Source organism: Rhinopithecus bieti, unplaced genomic scaffold, assembly GCF_001698545.2.
Source record: "Rhinopithecus bieti isolate Rb0 unplaced genomic scaffold, ASM169854v2 scaffold_4709, whole genome shotgun sequence".
Taxonomy (NCBI): Eukaryota; Metazoa; Chordata; class Mammalia; order Primates; family Cercopithecidae; genus Rhinopithecus; species Rhinopithecus bieti.
In genome coordinates this window covers 1,119,415-1,137,763 of record NW_016805139.1, presented here as the reverse complement: position 1 = coordinate 1,137,763, position 18,349 = coordinate 1,119,415, and the positions used below count along the sequence as shown (strand labels likewise).

At 38.7% G+C, this 18,349-nt stretch overlaps 1 protein-coding gene across 4 annotated transcripts in view; it reads right to left on the bottom strand.

The window, feature by feature from the left end:
• The window catches only part of SLC17A5 (solute carrier family 17 member 5), a 60,806-nt gene that overhangs the window by 40,126 nt on the left and 2,331 nt on the right, over positions 1–18,349 (bottom strand). For 2 of the 4 annotated variants that reach the window (XM_017871329.1, XM_017871331.1), the window contains exons 2-6: positions 10,691–10,887; positions 7,668–7,901; positions 4,426–4,513; positions 2,635–2,721; positions 1,405–1,523 (exon numbers count right to left, since the gene is read on the bottom strand). In XM_017871329.1, the coding sequence (XP_017726818.1) occupies positions 1,405–1,523; positions 2,635–2,721; positions 4,426–4,513; positions 7,668–7,901; positions 10,691–10,887 (725 nt within the window). Of the gene's footprint in view, positions 1–1,404; positions 1,524–2,634; positions 2,722–4,425; positions 4,514–7,667; positions 7,902–10,690; positions 10,888–11,568; positions 11,748–18,349 lie in introns of those variants that run through there. The other 2 variants (XM_017871330.1, XM_017871332.1) reach the window with 2 other exon arrangements.

Here is an 18,349-nt window from a genome sequence, read left to right as displayed (position 1 = left end):
TATATTTTAGTCTTTCCTAATGTTTTATGTTCTTCTTTTATTCTACTCAAAAGGCAAACATTTTGTTTCCATGGTTTGAGAATTTAGTATATTAAATTATGATAGACTTTTATTTCTGATTTGCCTTTGTGCTTAAGTGATTGAAATCTGGTTTTAATAAGATATACATTTTTTTCTAAAGACTTACTCTAGAAGAACAAACAGATGTATATGATAAAATAATATTATATCATAATAAATGTGCTGTTCTCTTTCTTTAATGACACTTGTTTAAAAATATAGATACGGGTCCAACATCCCTTGTCTGAAATGCTTGGAACCAGAAGTGTTTCGGATTTTGGATTTTAGAATATTTGTATCACATACTTTCCCAGTTAAGCATCCTAAATCTTGTTTTTCTTTTTGAGACGGAGTCTCGGTCTGTTGCCCAGGCTGGAGTGCAGTGGCCACATCTCAGCTCACTGCAACCTCCACCTCCTGTGTTCAAGGAATTCTCCTGTCTCAGCCTCCTGAGTAGCTGGGACTACAGGTGTGTGCCACCATGCCCAGCTAATTTTTGTATTTTTAGTAGAGACGGGGTTTTGTCATGTTGGCCAGGTTGGTCTTGAACTCCTGACCTCAGGCGATCCGCCTGCCTCAGCCTCCCAAAGTGCTAGGATTACAGGAGTGAGCCATCACAGCTGGCCAGGCATCCTAAATCTTAAAATCCAAAAATCTGAACTCTGAAATGCTCCAATGAGCATTTCCTTTGAGCATCATGTAGGTTCTCAAAAACTTTTGGATTTCAGAGTATTTTGGATTCAAAATTTTCAGATTTGGGATGCACAACTGTGTAAACACACTAGTTGGTTTTCTAACAACTAATGGTCAGAATGAGAATCCTTTCATGAATAACACATTTTATTTTCTACCAATCAAGTGGAAAAAACAAACTTAAGACTTATTTGATAATCACTACACTAAAAGGTGGAAAATGACTTAAAAATATTTTTTATAGTTTATAAAACTATACTTTCTATAAAAAATGAAAGAACTGAAATTCTTCAGACAATATTTTATGTATTTTAAAATATTTTAAAATGTTTTAAATGTTTTGTAGAGAAAGGGTCTCACTATGTTGACTAGGCTAGTCTCCTAACCTCAAATGATCCTCCCACCTAGACCTCCCCAAAGTACTGGGATTACAAGTGTGAGTCACTGCACCCAGCCAGACAATACTTTGGATATTTATTTCATTTGCCTATTCTACTTTGTCTAGAGCATGCACAATAGGAATATCTATTTTGAAAATAGATATCTTTGGATAGGAATATCTATTTTAAAATTAAGATATCTATTTTGATATCTTAATTCTGAAGAAAAAAAGGTTCTGACATTATTTTTAAAATGTGTCAAAGTCCATACCTGATTTCTTAATGATGAAAGAATGTATTCCTTTTCACAATGGGTAATTCTCTTGTGTTTTTGTGGTGTGTCACTAACTAACCAGATCCACAAAAGAAACCAAAATATTCCAATAGTACCTTAAAATAGAAAAATAATAGTTAGATAAAATTAGAATGTATCAAATAAAAAACAAAACAAAACAAAAACACAAAATTAGAATGCACCACCAACAACTTTTACATATCTTGAAAAAATTATGTAACTATAAATTCAATGTAAAACTGACTTCAGTTTGGATTCAATTTAATGGGATAATTGCTATAACTGTATTATTGCTTATACATTTTGAAGAAAACAACTTTTTTTTTTTTTTTTTGGAGATAGAGTCTTTGCTCTGTCGCACACGCTGGAGTGCAGTGACGTGATCTCAGCTCACTGCCATCTCTGCCTGCTGGGTTCAAGCAACTCTACTGTCTCAGCCTCCTGAGTAGCTGGGACTACAGGCACATGCCACCACACCCGGCTAATTTTTGTATTTTGAGTAGAGACGGGGTTCCACCATGTTGGCCAGGCTGGTCTTGAACTCCTGACCTCGTGATCCACCCGCCTTGGCCTCCCAAAGTGCTGGGATTACAGGTGTGAGCCACAGCCCCGCCAGAAGAAAACAACTTTTAACCATGACTTTGCCTATCAGGGTCTACCAGACAAACCTTTTTGAAGATATATTTCCACAATCTACATATTTCCAAAGGTGCCTGCTTTTGTTAGTTGATTTTTAAATTTTGATTGCAGATACATTTCTTGCATGATATGTCTATGTGAAAATCTAATTTATTAAAAATGTGTATCATGCTGCCAAGGAAACTGAGAAATAAAATGCCTTGGGACTAAGTAAAACGAAAAAAACAAACAAACAAACAAACAAACATTAAAACTACCAAGTGAGAACATCCTACTTTGCTTGAGAAGAAACTTAAAATACCCAAGACAGTGATTTTTTTGATAGCAAATGTACTATTTAAGTCCAGGATCAAGAGTCATTTCTACTGAGAAATATTCCAAAACGAACATCAGGTCATAATGCAAATAGGTCAAGTAAACCACACCAACTTGAAAAACAGGTTATCAGGAAATGTTTTAGAACTCTGTTTCAGTAATTTGGAAGATATATTTTTAACACATTATTAGGCTACTATTATTACATTTTGAATTTGTTACATTATAATTCAGCTAAAAATTTAAACTTACCAAAAAAGTAGAAGACATAAGTCCAATTCATGTAGTAGCAAATTATTCCAGAAAGAGGAAGAGAAATTACTGTCCCAAGCTGTGCTCCTAGAACAACACATAAGACTATTTTATAAACTTTGGAAAGAGAGAAACAAAGATAGGACAGACAGGTCTACTGCTTACAGATGATGGGTAACAGGCTGGGCACAGTGGCTCATGCCGGTAATCCCTACACTTTGGGAGGCTGACGTGGGTGGATCACCTGAGCCTAGAAGTTTGAGACCAGCCTGGGCAATATGGCAAACTACTATCTGTACTAAAAATACAAAAATTATCTGGGCATGGTGGTGGCGCACGCTTGTAGTACCAGCTACTTAGCTACTTGGGAGGCTGAGGTGGGAGGATCGCTTCAGCTGTTGAGGCTGCAGTGAGCGGCAACTGTGCCACTGCACCCCAGCCTGGAGTGAGACCCTGTCTAAAAAAAAAAAAAGCCTAACATTTGGTCCCATAGAAACAAGATTAGAAAAAAGATACAGAGGTAATGTAACAGGACAAGCAAAGGAATGGAAGCAGGAAAGCAGAGAGTAGGAGGCTTGGGAACTTCATTTGGGTAAAGGAAAGAAAAAGAAGATAAAGCTGGAAAAACAGGTTGGACAGTGGAACAGTTACTGAGTACCTACTCCAAGCTAGGCACTGTCTGCCAGAGATATAAGGCTAGCTGCAATAAAGCAGTGAAGACTGTAAAGAATCTTGCCCTTAGTGCAAGGAGTTTGGGATTTATTCAATAGGTAAAGGGGAACCTTAGACAGTACCTGTTCTTGAATCTATCATCAGATTTCTCATGTCAATCTCCACATAGCTGCAAGAATAATCATCTTAAAATGTAATGGAATCATGCCTCTTAAAAAACAATCTACATTCTTTCCTGTAGTCTATAAGACCTGATATAACCCGACTCTTATCTCTTTCTCTAACCTCATCTTATGCCATTATCCTCCCTACTCACTGAGTTCTAGTGACGCAAAGTAGTTTTCCATTTGTTTAAACCTTTATGTTATTTCTTGCCTGAGTGCCCTCGTACATGCTGTTCTGATTGGCTGAAATGCTCTTCTCCCTGCATGAATGGTTTGTTGTTATCCTTCAGATTTTAGCTTAAAAGTACCACAGAGAGGCCTTTTCTCAACTACTATATTTAAAAAGCAGTCAGGTGGAAAAATTTTAATTCAGTCAATGAAAGAAAGGCTAGAATATCTTATGCAATCTGGTAAAATTATAATTCACATATATAAAACTCATGTTATCTCACCTGTAGATCAAAATGATGGCAAATAAAGATGCATAGAAAAAAGACGCATGAAGAGAGGGGTTGAGAATCATGATACATTCATTAGTTAACCAAAACAGAAATCACAATTTAAGGACAAAAAAACATTCCATTTTCTAGCTACTGGCCTTTTTTTCCTTTTATTAAAAGCATCTCTAAACAAGCAAAATAAATTTTAAAACCCCAAAAAAGTAAACAGAAAAAGAAACAAAAAGAGCATCTTTATACCAATATCTGAAAAGGCAACATACTTTGAAATAGATGATGGTAGATGGGGAAAATGACATTAGTCAATTAAGCCACATTACTATAAGTTGTTGAGCCAAAGAGAAAAATTGGTAATAAAGTTGTACTACTGAAACTTAATGTTCTCCCCAAAGGGGCATCCAATCCGACACTGCATTATTCTGGTATGCAGGCACTTTTTCCCCAAGGTTGATATATACATAACATATTACAGCAAAATTTGATAATTGTTATCTCACCTGCATATGAAATGCTAAGAAGCTTGCTTCTTTCAAGAGGGGGAGCCCAAGAAGACCACATGGCATGCATGGCTGGAAATGTAACACCCTGAGAGAAGGGAACATGATATTTCTGATGAAATGTAAGGTAGTTTTGTTAATGTTTTAACATAAGTTAAGTATTTTGCTACAAAAGCATTTTCTGGATAAGAATAAAACCAGAATCAGGTTCCATGAAGTGAGATATTTTTATAGTGTTAAGTGAAAATACCTTAAAATGAAATATTTTCAGAATTTGAGGGCTGGGTGTGGTGGCTCATGCCTATAATCCCAGCACTTTGGGAGGCCAAGGCAGGAGGATTGCTTGAGCCCAGGAGTTTGAGATCAGCCTGGGCAACATAGTGAGACCCTATCTCTTAAAAAAAAAAAAAAAGTAAAACTCCCCAAAGGTTCATGGATTTTGGAACTGGTTTGAAGATGACAAGATAAGGTTTACAATAAATCTAAAATAATTGTACTGAGTGAGGACATAAAGGGATCAAGCTCAAGGTTAATTTTACTCATTCACTTTATTAATCCCCTGAATGAAAGGAACATTACTAAGTTATAACTTTAAAAAATACTGAGCTAATACTTTGGGATACTGAAAAAAAATTCAAGTTGACAACCAACTGGAAAAACAGTCCTATTAAAAAAAGGATTAATTCAATTAGCATGTTTACAGCCTTTTTTCTTTTTTTTCCTGCAATAACGAGCCTAGTAGATGCCAATTACTGACACGGAGAGGTAATGAGATGTGGAAAGAGGCAGTTTCATAGAGACTGGTTAAATGAGGAGATACCACAGGAGAGTGAGAGAGAACAGCTCTCCTTGGACACTCTCTGTGCCACTTCAGAAAGATTAGTTAACCTCCTTGAACTTCAAGGCAGTTGCATAATTGTTGTAAAGATAAATGGTAGCTAGTGCTATTATTAGTGGAGAAGAGAATAAATGTTTTAATACTTTATACTTTCTGCTGACTCTTTCAAAACCAAAAACAAACAAACAAAAAAAGGAATTAAAAAACGTAATACCAATGGAAGGCAAAGATGACTTAGATACACTGCAAATCAGTAAGAATCTATGTCATGGAGCATCCACAGGATGAATCATTATAGAAGAAAACTTAAGATGTTTGGAAATGCCCACAGACATTATGTTGTAGAAAACTTTATTATAAAACCTAGGGACAATGTAGGTATATTTATGGTGAATCAGATGGCAGGAAAGAAAGATAGTAATCTAAGTGTCCTTTATGAATGAGGAAATGCATCTGTGATACATACTGGAGGGATGAAGAAGGATGAGAGAACCTGAGTATAAACACAACTTAAATTCTATTTAGTTGTTGGCCGGACATGGTGGCTCACGCCTGTAATCCCAGCACTTTGGGAGGTTGAGGCGGGCAGATCACTTGATGTCAGAAGTTCGAGACCAGCCTGGCCAATATGGTGAAACCCCGTCTCTACTAAAAATACAAAAATTAGCCAGGCGTGGTGGCACGTGCCTGTAATCTCATCTACTTGGGAGGCTGAGGAAGGAAAATTGTTTGAACTCGGGAGGCGGAGGTTGCAGTGAGCCGAGATCGTGCCATTGCACTCCAGCCTGGGCGACAGAGCGAGACTCCATCTCAAAAACTAGAAAAAAAAAGGAAATAAAACGTCACCTGAGATAACAGTAGTAATATGATCAATATGTCGTAATGTTAAATTAGTGGCATAAACTGGAAGTAAAATATGGTAATACATTCAGGAAGGAGATTCAATACTAGGATCAGAGAAAATATGCTAGATTTAAGTATATTTTACTTTGTCAAGAAGAATAGGAACCTGGTAATAGAGGAGTAATTTTAATTTTGTGATCAGGAAGGGTTTACTTTAATAGATCTCTATTGATAAGAACAAAATAAAAACATTCAGATGAATGAAACATCTTTAAATAGTACCTGGCAAAGTATTCTAGCAATCCTTATCACCATATGAATTTTATATCTATCCTGTGACTGAAAACAGGGAAGGTATTTTAGTCCCAGTTTAAAAAATGACGGAACTGAGGTCTAGAGATTAGAGCTTACCTAAGTTTCACTGTTAGATACAATAGAGCTATTATTCAAACTCTGGTCCAGTGTTTATTCCAACAGCATGATACGCTGCTACTTAAAATAATCTTCATGCTCTACACCAAGCCCAGTGGCCATTATCTTGCTTGAATTAAAGAAATGCAAGAGATCAAAATACACCTTTCCCTGGGTTTCAGAGGTAGAAGTTCAACGTTATAAAGGAAAAGTGAAAATTATTAAGTATGGGGGTACACATGATGTAATACAAAAGAAAAGTGAGACAGAAAAGAAAGACAAGAATCAAAATTTTAAAAAATGATAAAACTATTAAGAGGAGGGAAATAAAAGAGCCAAAAATTAATCACCAGAATCATAGAACTAAATTGAGATAGTTATATAAAATAATAAAATATTTGTCTCTAAGTTACAAGACCAGAAAAAATAAAAGAATAAGTGATAAAAAAGAAATTCAATGCAACTCAACAGTCTATTGTGTAAAATGTTTCAGACCTGGGCATCAATGATAGAACAGAACTGTGGCAAGAGTATAAGAGGTAATGATGGCCAATCTTAACCATTTTTTTTCTTTTGAGACGGAGACTTGCTGTCGTCCACACTGGAGTGCAGTGGAGCAATCGTGGCTCACTGCAACCTCTGCCTCCTGGGTTCAAGTGATTCTCCCACTTCATCCTCCCGAGTAGCTGCGATTACAGGTGTGTACCACCATGCCCGGCTAATTTTTTTACTTTTAGCAGAGACAGGGTTTCACCATGTTGGCCAGGCTGGTCTCAAACTCCTGACCTCAAGTGATCTGCCCACCTCGGCTTACAGGCATGAGCCACCACACCCAGCCTATCTTAACCATTTATTAGTGGTTTATTTTCTTCTCTCCTAAAGTATGAGCTATGAAGTCTCTTCTGGAAAAATGTTTTCTCTGGTTTTTGAGTACAGTTTCCAATTTTGGGGTGCTCCTATTAGATACCTCATTTACCACAAACAAAATCTATTCAGGTAATTTTCTAGTTAGTCCTTTCTCTAAAAAATAAACCCCTGTTATCATCCAATGTTATTTTTTGGTTCATATTCATACCAAAGAATGATATGTTTAAGAAGAAGAGAAGGAGACACAGGGTAAGAAGTAAAACAAGAGAGAAAAGGAAATTACCTCTCCTAGTCCTTCTAGTGCTCTGAGTACAATGAGTGGTCCAACTCCTAAATCTGCAGCAATAGGAGTGAACAGGGTGAGGACAGCAGTGCCAAGGATCCCAAATCCTAGCAGCAGTTTCCCCCCTATTTTGCTGGCAACATATCCTCCAGGAATCTGTGTGATGATGTAGCCATAAAAAAAGGAACCGAGAATCCATCCTTGAGTTTCTGCATCCCACTGGTACTTCTTACCCTACAAATATCAGAAGAGAATAAAACAATCCTTTAAGACCTTCACGCAACAGCTCTTTTCTCTTACTGGTATGCAAGTACATATAAATGAGATCTTGAACCACTATTTTGGACTGAAGAACATGCAAACTTTCTAGTAGGTGGGTGAGTCATAACAATATAGACACACAGGCCGGGCGCGGTGGCTCATGCCTGTAATCCCAGCACTGTGGGAGGCCAAGGTGGGCGGATCACGAGGTCAGGAGATGGAGACCATCCTGGCTAACACGGTGAAACCCCGTCTCTACTAAAATTACAAAAAATTAGCCAGGCATGGTGGCGGGTGCCTGTAGTCCCAGCTACTTGGAAGGCTGAGGCAGGAGAATGGCGTGAACCGGGAGGCGGAGCTTGCAGTGAGCCGAGATCGCGCTACTGCACTCCAGCCTGGGAGACAGTGAGACTTCGTCTCAAAAAAAAAACAAAAAACAAAAAACAAAGAAAAAACAATATAGACATACAGTATGTAGAAGTGAATGAAAAAGAACTGACAGTTGTAAACTTCAAGAAGGCTTACAATTTTATAAAACTAGACTGCAGGATGTGCTGCAGATAGCTTTGTAATAACTATGACCAAGAAGGCTCACAAAAGAATCACAAAAAAGGCTTTGGTGTCTCTGAGCCTACTATGGCTTGGGAGGCTGCTGTCTCCCCCGGCACTGCCTCCCCCTCCCAAAAAAAGAGTCACAGGCTTAATCCAGAAAGCTATTAAACAGAAAACTGTAGAGGCTGAGCTAGGCTTTGGGAACCAGGCTTGGTTTTAATCTTAGCTCTACTACTTACCGAATGTGTGATCTGGGAAGAGGAAATGAAATAGGCACATAAAATAAGGCTTGATGCACAGTTAATGTTGGCTATTAACATGCATACATATAAATATTAACAATATCTCCCCATTTCAGACCAAGCACTTAAACAAGCATATGGAACTATACCAAAGAGCAAGAATTTAAATCAAGCCACAAACTTCATATGAGTAGAACCTGTGTTTTCTTTTTTTTTTGAGAGGGAGTCTTGCTCTGTCGCCCAAACTGGAGTGCAGTGGCCGGATCTCAGCTCACTGCAAGCTCCGCCTTTAGGGTTCATGCCATTCTCCTGCCTCAGCCTCCCGAGTAGCTGGGACTATAGGAGCCCACCACCTCGCCCGGCTAGTTTTTTGTATTTTTTAGTAGAGACGGGGTTTCACTGGGTTAGCCAGGATGGTCTTGATCTCCTGACCTTGTGATCCGCCCGTCTCGGCCTCCCAAAGTGCTGGGATTACAGGCTTGAGCCACCGCGCCCGGCCAGAACCTGTGTTTTCATTAGTAGCAGTGCATAGTAAGGTACTAATGAAGATTTAGTGACTGATATGAGTATCTGACATCTTTAATGCAGTGTAGCTGTATAACCAAGCCAACATGTCAAGAACCATTCCAGGATTTCTTTCTACTGTTGATACAAGGCAGATGAAGATAAGTAGCAGGGTCAACAAAAGCACTTTGCAAAGAAAAAGACACAAAGCAAACTCATACTTTCCCTTATTTAGGGTACCAATTAGAAGTTTATCTGTGGAATTCTAGGATTTCATGCATAGTCCAGCAGTATTGTCCCTGAAGGTCACAGGTTGGAGTGGAGAAAGTGAGTGATGTGTACCCAAATGTTACTCAGCAACATTATTAAAGTCATATAGAAAGATTTTTGGAGAGATTTATTTTGTTTAGAGAGAAATCCTCTTTCCTGCTTGAATGCTCTGCTTGTAAATGATAGAGGAGATTCACCTAAGTCTGAACTAGCACCTTTGTGAGCACTGAGAAATGGGTGAGAAATATATGTTTTTTTTTTTTTTTTTTTTTTTTTTTTTTTTGAGACGGAGTCTTGCTCTTGTTGCCCAGGCTGGAGTGGAATGGCATGATCTTGGCTCACTGCAAACTCCACCTCCCAGGTTCAAGCAATTCTCCTACCTCAGCCTCCTGAGTAGCTGGGAATATAGGTGTGTGCTACCACGCCCAGCTAATTTTTGTATTTTTAGTAGAGACAAGGTTTCACCATGTTGGCCAGGCTGGTCTTGAACTCCTGACCTCAGGTGATCCACCCGCCTCAGCCTCCCAAAGTGCTGGGATTACAGGCATGAGCCACTGCGCCCAGCCTGAAAATGTGCTTCTAAAAAGAATACTAGCTTTTCTTTCTGTACTATCTCCTTGTGTGATAAGCAACATAAAATGAAGTGTATATAACTTAATTATAAACAAATGATGAACACACATTTATCAATTCCACTATAACATAAGGCAAGCAAAATGACTTATGTAGCTTAGGTTAGGCATGTGTACATTCAGAAAAGAATGTCCTAAGAAACTGGCCAGTTCTTATTTTTCATCTTGCAACTGAGATTACCTAAACTCTCTTGTAGCTGTAACCCTATAAGTGATAGGGTTATAAATAATATGCCTATAAAAGCTATTTAGAAAATTTAAAACAGTTTAATTTTATGTTTTATAAAACTGGTTTTTCCAAATTTTCTTCAAGCATGGTATGTTTACAGAGGAAATGGAAGAACTACTTCTCAAACAGATCAAGGTGTATTATGGCATAGCACTAGTAGCTATAGTTACAAGTTATTGCCCAATCAGTTCCTGGGAAAACACAAAAAGAAAGTAATTCAGACTATACATAAACAAAGTGTGGTTTCTGTAAGATGAAAAAAGACCTTTTAATATGTTTACTTGCAAGTATTTTAGAATAATTAAAATTGTTTCCTTAAAAAATAGCACCTACCGTTTGATTATGATGAACTTTTATGGGAGCAGAATGCTCTGGACACGCCTTGGAAGTTCTATTATCTTCTAAAGTTGTATTTGAATCTACCATATCCACTAACGCAACACTCAGATTCACACGTAATGCATACACAATGAAGAAACCAAAAAAGGCCAAAATTGCTAGGTTGTAACGAGCAGAGCAGCACACTGGAGCTGAAATAAAGATTGGGGAAAATTTTATTTATTTTAAATTTTATTTTAGAGACAGGGTTTTGCCACGTTGTTGAGGCTGGTCTTGAACTCCTGGACTCAAGCCATCCACCTACCTCAGCCTCCTAAAGTGCTGTGATTATAGGCATTGGCCACCACACCCGGCTGCTTTAATTAAAAGAGTTAATTACACGATATTATCTAAATAATGAAAAAGGTTGCTTCTGAAAAGTACAAAAATAAGAAAAAATTTTAAAGAATATTCTTAGATTAAGCAAATCTAAGAAACATTTATCAAAGATTAGCTGTTCCTCGTATCTGTAGTTTTGGTAAAAATTTCACACATGAGAGCCCGAACTATAAGAAAGTTCATTAAAACATGGAGGTACTAGTTTTATCACCTTTGCTGAGAAAAAGATCTATTCCAGATTCAAACTGAACCCCCTATTCGTTGTCAGCTGGCAAAGATATACAGCATGAGAAAAGCAGGTAAGGAGGTTTAATGGCGTTACTATTACTGAAAAACTATCTGAAACATGGTCAAAAAGTACTTGAGTACTTACAATGACACGATATATTACTGATTATGAGTTAGTAGCCATCTCATTGTTAAGTGTAGCATAGCAAAAAAAAAAAATTAACGCCAAGGGTAGGGCATGAAATTTCTTTTGATAAATTTCTTACCTCGAAGAGTATCCTCAAAGGCTGGGTTTGAATCAGAAGCCATGATTAATACTTAAAGCCATCATAAACTAAATGCATTTAAGAATCTAGAAGCAAACTTGCAGAACCTATGACAGTTGCAGCATCTGTGACAGTTGCGCAGTAGTTATCAAGCTTAAAGGGCTCACAGTAAAAAGGGGAATAAGTGAATGTACCACGATGATTTAAAAAAAAAGGAGGCCGGGCGCAGTGAGTGGCTTATGCCTGTAATCCCAGCACTTTGGGAGGCCGAGGCGGGCGGATCACAAGGTCAGGAGGTCGAGACCATCCTGGCTAACACGGCGAAACTCTACTAAAAATTTTCTCTACTAAAACTACAAAAAATTAGCCGGGCGCGGTCGCAGGCGCCTGTAGTCCCAGCTACTCAGGAGGCTGAGGCAGGAGAATGGCGTGAACCCGGGAGGCGGAGCTTGCAGTGAGCCGAGATCGCGCTACTGCAGTACAGCCTGGGCGACAGAGACAGAGACTCAGGAATGCAGAATAGGTTGGAGGAACCAATAAAAGGATCATGTGAGAGGAGGAGTTTGACCTATTTTTTACTCTAACTGTGGGCTTATGCATAGCTTCTCTTTTTTCTTCTTTTACTGAGTTTCAGAATTGGGGAGGGATGGGATTCAGGATGCTGACTAAGGATAATCAACCTCTTAGTAACAAAGAGAAATTAGCTAATCCAGAGTCTGAACATCTTTAAATTTAGTAAACTCTGAGTGGCTGATAAATATCTCTTTAAAGGTATAAACATGTATTTCATTAAGCAATGACATATTACAATTAAAATGAAATGAAAATATGTGTGCTTTTACTTGGTAATGACACATCAACATCATGCAAATGTGTGTACGTTTTTCCCCTACTTAAGAATCCTGGTATTTTCATTAACCTAGCATCAAAGGACAGAATATATTTTACAGAATATGAAAGTCTTGATACTGGCTCAGATGAACTGATTTAGACTGAAACATTAATGAATATGCACAACTATACTTAGGTTTATATTAATATATTATGATCCTACTCACTTTTTTGTATGCCCTCCTATATTTAACAACTGTTATTATTTTTTTCCCCTGTGTAAGATTTACTTCTTTTAACAGAAAACTTTTCATTTGGCATTCTTAAATCCTTTCTTCAGGGGTACAGCTATGAAATTTATGGTACCACTACTATAGTTAGATCCAGATCTGTAAGAATTGAATTTCTAAAGTTCTAATCACATTGTTTCTATCACTAGAATGTAGGCGAATTTGCTTTCTGCTCCAACCAAATGGGCAGTTGTCCAGTTAATGGCAGTTTGGATATTGTGAGGCGTGTTTTGTAAAAAAAAAAAAAAACACATTTTCTTTTTTGTTTAGAGACAGGGTCTTGCTCTGTTGCCCAAGCTGGAGTATAGTGGGTGATCATATCTTTCTGTACCCTCAAACCCCTGGGCTCAGATGATCCTCTCACCTCAGCCTCTTGAGTAGCTGGGACTAAAGGCATATGTCAGCACATCTAATTTTTAAATTTTTACTTGTAGAGTCAGGGTCTCACTATTTTGCCCAGGCTGGTTTTGAACTTCTGGTCTTGAGCAAACCTCCCATCTCAGCCTCCCAAAGCACTGGGATTATGGACGTGAGCCACTATGCCCAGCAGAACACATTTTCTTTATCATTGCTCTATGTCAGGTGATATTACCTAAAAGTCTGGACGGGAGACTCAAAATCTCGCTAAATTCATGCATTAAACTGTGTTACTTTGAGCAATTTGGAGCAAGAAAAATCCAGATTTATATATTATGTCTGTTTTGTCAATGCAGTATTTAAAAAGATCATTACCTATTTCAGCAAAGGAGTGATGAGATGTGATTTATGGTTTAAAGAGCTTATCTGGTTGATGGTTTAAAGAGTTCATCTGGTCCCTGCATGGAGACTATAGAGAGGAGAAGTGTGAATGCGTGTGAGGAATATAGAGTGAGGGAGATGACTTAAGGGACTACTGTAGCTTTCCAGGTAAGAGATGAAGGTGGCTTAAACTAGAGTGAAAGCAGCAGTGAAGAAAAATGGGCAGATTTGAGATGTTTAAACGCAGAATTAACAGGCCTTGCCCAAATGTTAGATGTGGGAGTAAGTGAAGGGGAAGGATGAAGTTATTAGTAATTCTCTTACTCTAAAAAACTGTATTTTATGCTATTCTAATTTGTAATGTTATTACTCCATTCTATCCTTATTTGCAGTTATCTTATTTTACTGTATGTTATTAGTTTTCCCTAAGTGATACTTTATTTGGACTATGATATACCTTATCATGTGAATTACAAGGGGCTAGAAGGTTGTGAAGTGAAAGAAATGTAAGCAAAATGATTTCAAATTACTAGTGGTATTACTTGGATATCTGACCTACAAGTTATAGATCAGGCAACTTTAACTTTCGGGTGCATACTCAATAACTAGAAAATAAAAAGCGGAGAGGCGCGGTGGCTCACACCTGTAATCCCAGCACTTTGGGAGGCCGAGGTGGGTGGATCACCTGAGGTCAGGAGTTCGTAGACCAGCCTGGCCAACATGGTGAAACCCCATCTCTACTAAAAATACAAACATTAGCTGGGCGTGGTAGCAGGTGCCTGTAATCCCAGCTACTCAGGAGACTGAGGCAGGAGAATCGTTTGAACCCAGGAGGCGGAGGTTGCAGTGAGCCGAGATCATGCCATTGCACTACAGCCTGGGGACAAGAGCAAGACTTCGTCTCAAAAAAAAAAAAAAAAAAAAAAGGAAAATAAAAAGTCAATTTAGGTGTCACAAAATATATTACTATGAGATTCTAAGAAATAATAAAAATAAACAATTACTAGCTAATAAAATGGTTGCTGATTACAAATAAATTCAATCAGAAAATTTTTATTTCAAGAAGTTATAGCAGTAAAGAAAAACATGACTGTGAATGTGAATAATCTTTGAAACCGATCCAACAAAAGCATGCTTGCATGACCCAGAGAGAACATCCATTGAGCATCAAGTTCAAAGCAAAATCATGCTTGCATAAGGAACGTGGCACCCATCAAAACAAACATCAGCTTCTAAAATATGTTTTAAATTTAGGAATGTGTGTGGGTGTAACTGAAAGTACACAGGCTAATTTAGAGTGGGACCTGGGAATGAATCTCTGTTTCTGATTTTCACTGGCTATGTGCTTTTGTAGAAATTACTTAACAGTTTTCATCCTCAAGTTTCTCAGCTATAAAATGAGGAGACCACCATCTACTCACTGGACTGCATGGGGATTAAATGAAATACTGCATGACATTATAGCAGGCACTTAGTAAAAAGGATTTCTTCCTCCTTTATATCTGGAGAAAGTTATGCCAATAAGACAAAGTACTATGTACATTTATATAACAAGGAACAAAAGAGGCACATTAATCTGCAGGAGGGGACAGTGGAGACAGTCAGAGAAGGCCTCTTGGAGAAGTCTTCTTCAAGGAGCAGGAAGTCACCAGTAGGGACAGGTGGAACAATCCAAGCAAAGGCAGCAGCATGTACAGAGGTATGGAAATGAGACAGATAAACATACGGAGAGCAGAACATTCTAAATGATCTGCAGTATCTAGATTATGTACTGTAGTAACTCTAAGAACTAACATTATTGAGTGGGATCGTGGGTATTAAGTTTAATAACATAAAATAATACATAATTTTTTTTTTCTTTTTTGAGACGGAGTCTTTGCCTCCCAGGCTGGAGTGCAGTGGCATGATCTTGGCTCACTGAAACCTCCATCTCCCAGGTTCAAGCAATTCTGCTGCCTCAGCCTCCTGAGTAGCTGGGACTACAGGCGTGCACCACCACGCCCAGTTAATTTTTGTATTTTTAGTAGAGATGGGGTTTCACCATGTTAGCCAGGCTGGTCTCAAACTCCCAACCTCAGGCAATCTGCCCATCTTGGTGTCCCAAAGCGCTGGGATTGCAGGCGTGAGCCACCATACCTGGATAATAATAGATAATGTTTATTAAGCAAGCTGGGCATGGTTGCTCACACTCATAATCCCAGCCCTTTGGGAAGCTGAGATGGGGGAGAAATGCTTGAGCCCAGCAGTTCAAGAGTAGCCTGGGCAACATGGTGAAACCCCATCTCTACAAAAAATTTACAAATTAGCTGGTTGTGGTGTTGTCACCTGTAATCCCAGCTACTTGGGAGGCTGAGGTGGGAGGATGGCTTGAGTCTGGGAAGTTGAGGCTGCAGTGAGCTGTGATTGTGCCACTGCACTTTCAGCCTGGGCAACAGAATAAAATTCTGTCTCAAAAAAACAAATATTACTAAGCACTTTCTATATGCTTGGCACTAGTCCAAGTATTTTGCCTGTATTAGGGTTATTATAAGGATTCACTGAGTTAGTAACATAAAATACTTAGAAGAGTGCTTGGCACAGAGTAACTGTGAATTATTATGTTTTTTTTTCCTGGAAATTAGGAATTGAGGTTATTTGTTAGGAATTGAGGTTAGTTCTCATTTGTGAGAAATTAGGATCTGCGACAAGTAAGAAGTTGTTGAAGAGAGTGGGGTCATGAGGTTCTCAGTGAAACACAGGAATGCTGAGCAGATACCCAGACAGAGTTGGTGAGAACAATCTGCCCTAGTGTGTAGCTTCATAAGCACTGCATGCCTGTGCTCAGGAGTAGGCACTAAGAAAACAGATAGCTGGCACTGAGATGGATATGATGAAAAAGCAGGGGGAAAGGGAATTGAGAGTCTTGGCAAGAAAACCAAGTGTTGGGCTGGGTGCTGTGGCTCATGCCTGTAATCCCAACACTTTGGGAGGCTGACACAGGAGGATCGCTTGAGCCCAGGAGTTTGAGACCAGCCTGGGCAACTGAGACCTTGTTTCTACAAAAAGATAGAAAAAAATTAGCCAGGCATGGTGGCACATGCCTGTAGTCCCAGCTCTTCAGGAGGCTTAGGTAGGAGGGTCACTTGAGCCTGGGAGGTTGAGGCTGCTTACATAAGCCCTGTTTGTGCCACTGCATTCCAGCCTGGGCAACAGAGCGAGATCCTGAAAAAAAAGAAAAGAAAATAAAGTGTTGGACTTTGATTGTAACCCAAGAGGAAAGCAAAATGGAGAGGGCTGAAGGTTTAGGAAAACATACACTAGAATGTAAAAGTCTACAAGGGCAGGAGATTTTGTTCTGTTTTGTTTACTTCTTTGTATCTCCAGTGTCTAGAGCAGTGTACGGGAGAATTAGCATGGTGACACAATTTTGCTTTCTATACTTCATATTCTACTTATGGAATACTCATGACAGTAATTCAGACAGACAGACTCATAATCCTATCAAATCTTCAGATCTACTAATTACCAATTTACAGTAAACCAGGAGGGCAGAAGATGTTAAAGGACAACAATAGGGATATAATATTGCAAGGAAAAAAAAAGGAGGGGGTGGGGAACAGATTAAAAGAGACAAAAAACATTTCAATCATTGGGAAGGTATGGACATTATTGAGATCCTGATTTGAACACATTATAAAAAATTAGGACATAGGCCGGGCCCAGTGATTCATGCCTGTAATCCCAGCACTTTGGGAGGCCAAGGCGGGTGGATTACCTGAGGTCAGGAGTTAGAGACCAGCCTTGCCAACATGGTGAAGCTCCGTCTCTACTAAAAATACAAAAAATAGCTGGGTGTGGTGGCGTGGGCCTGTAATCCCAGCTACTCGGGAGGTTGAGGCAGGAGAATCACTTGAACCAAGACAGAGGTTGCCCGAGATCGCACCACTGCACTCCAGCCTGGGAGACAGAGCAAGACTCTGTCTCAAAAAAAAAAAAAAAAAAAAAAAAAAAAAAAAAAAATCAGGACATAATCGAGGACATATGAACACAGAGTATTTTGTAAGTATTATTATTATTGTTATTTTATTATTATTTTTTGAGACAAAGTCTCACTGTTGTCCCCCAGGCTGGAGTGCACTGGCGCGATCTCAGCTCACTGCAAGCTCTGCCTCCTGGGTTCACGCCATTCTCCTGCCTCAGCCTCCCGAGTAGCTGGGACTACGGGCGCCCGCCACCACGCCCGGCTAATTTTTTGTATTTTTAGTAGAGACGGGGTTTCACCGTGTTAGCCAGGATGGTCTCGATCTCCTGACCTCAGGTGATCCACCCGCCTGGGCCTCCCAAAGTGCGTAACTATTATTTTTATTTGCTCTGATAACGGTACTGTAATTATGTTAAAAAGAGTCCTTACCTTTTAGAGCTAAACAATTGAAATATTTACATATGAAATGACATGGTATCTGGGATTTGCTTCAAAATACACAGTATGTATGAGCATACGGCAAGACTGGCCATGAATTGATAACTGTTTAATCTGGGTGCTGGTTACATGGGGGCTCATTATATACTTCTCTTAATTGCCATATATGCTCCTCCTCTATAAAACTCTTATCATACTCTAAACAGCAAAAATAGTATGTTACTACTATTTCCACTTCACTTGCTCTCCAGTGGGTATGTAAAGAGGGAAAATAGAAAAGAAAATGGTTATAACAAAGGTAGCCACCTCAAGCCAGGAAGGACAGGGCTAGTACCATAAGATGTATATACTCAACCCCATGAATCAAGCAGGGATTGTTTTTAAGAGTGATGCTATGAGCTACTTTTTAAAAATCAACTTTATTGAAGTATAATTTACATGATAAATTTATACATTTGTCCATCTCAATCTTGATTGAGATGTATAACTTTTTTTTTTTTTTTTTTTTTTTTTTTTTTTTTTT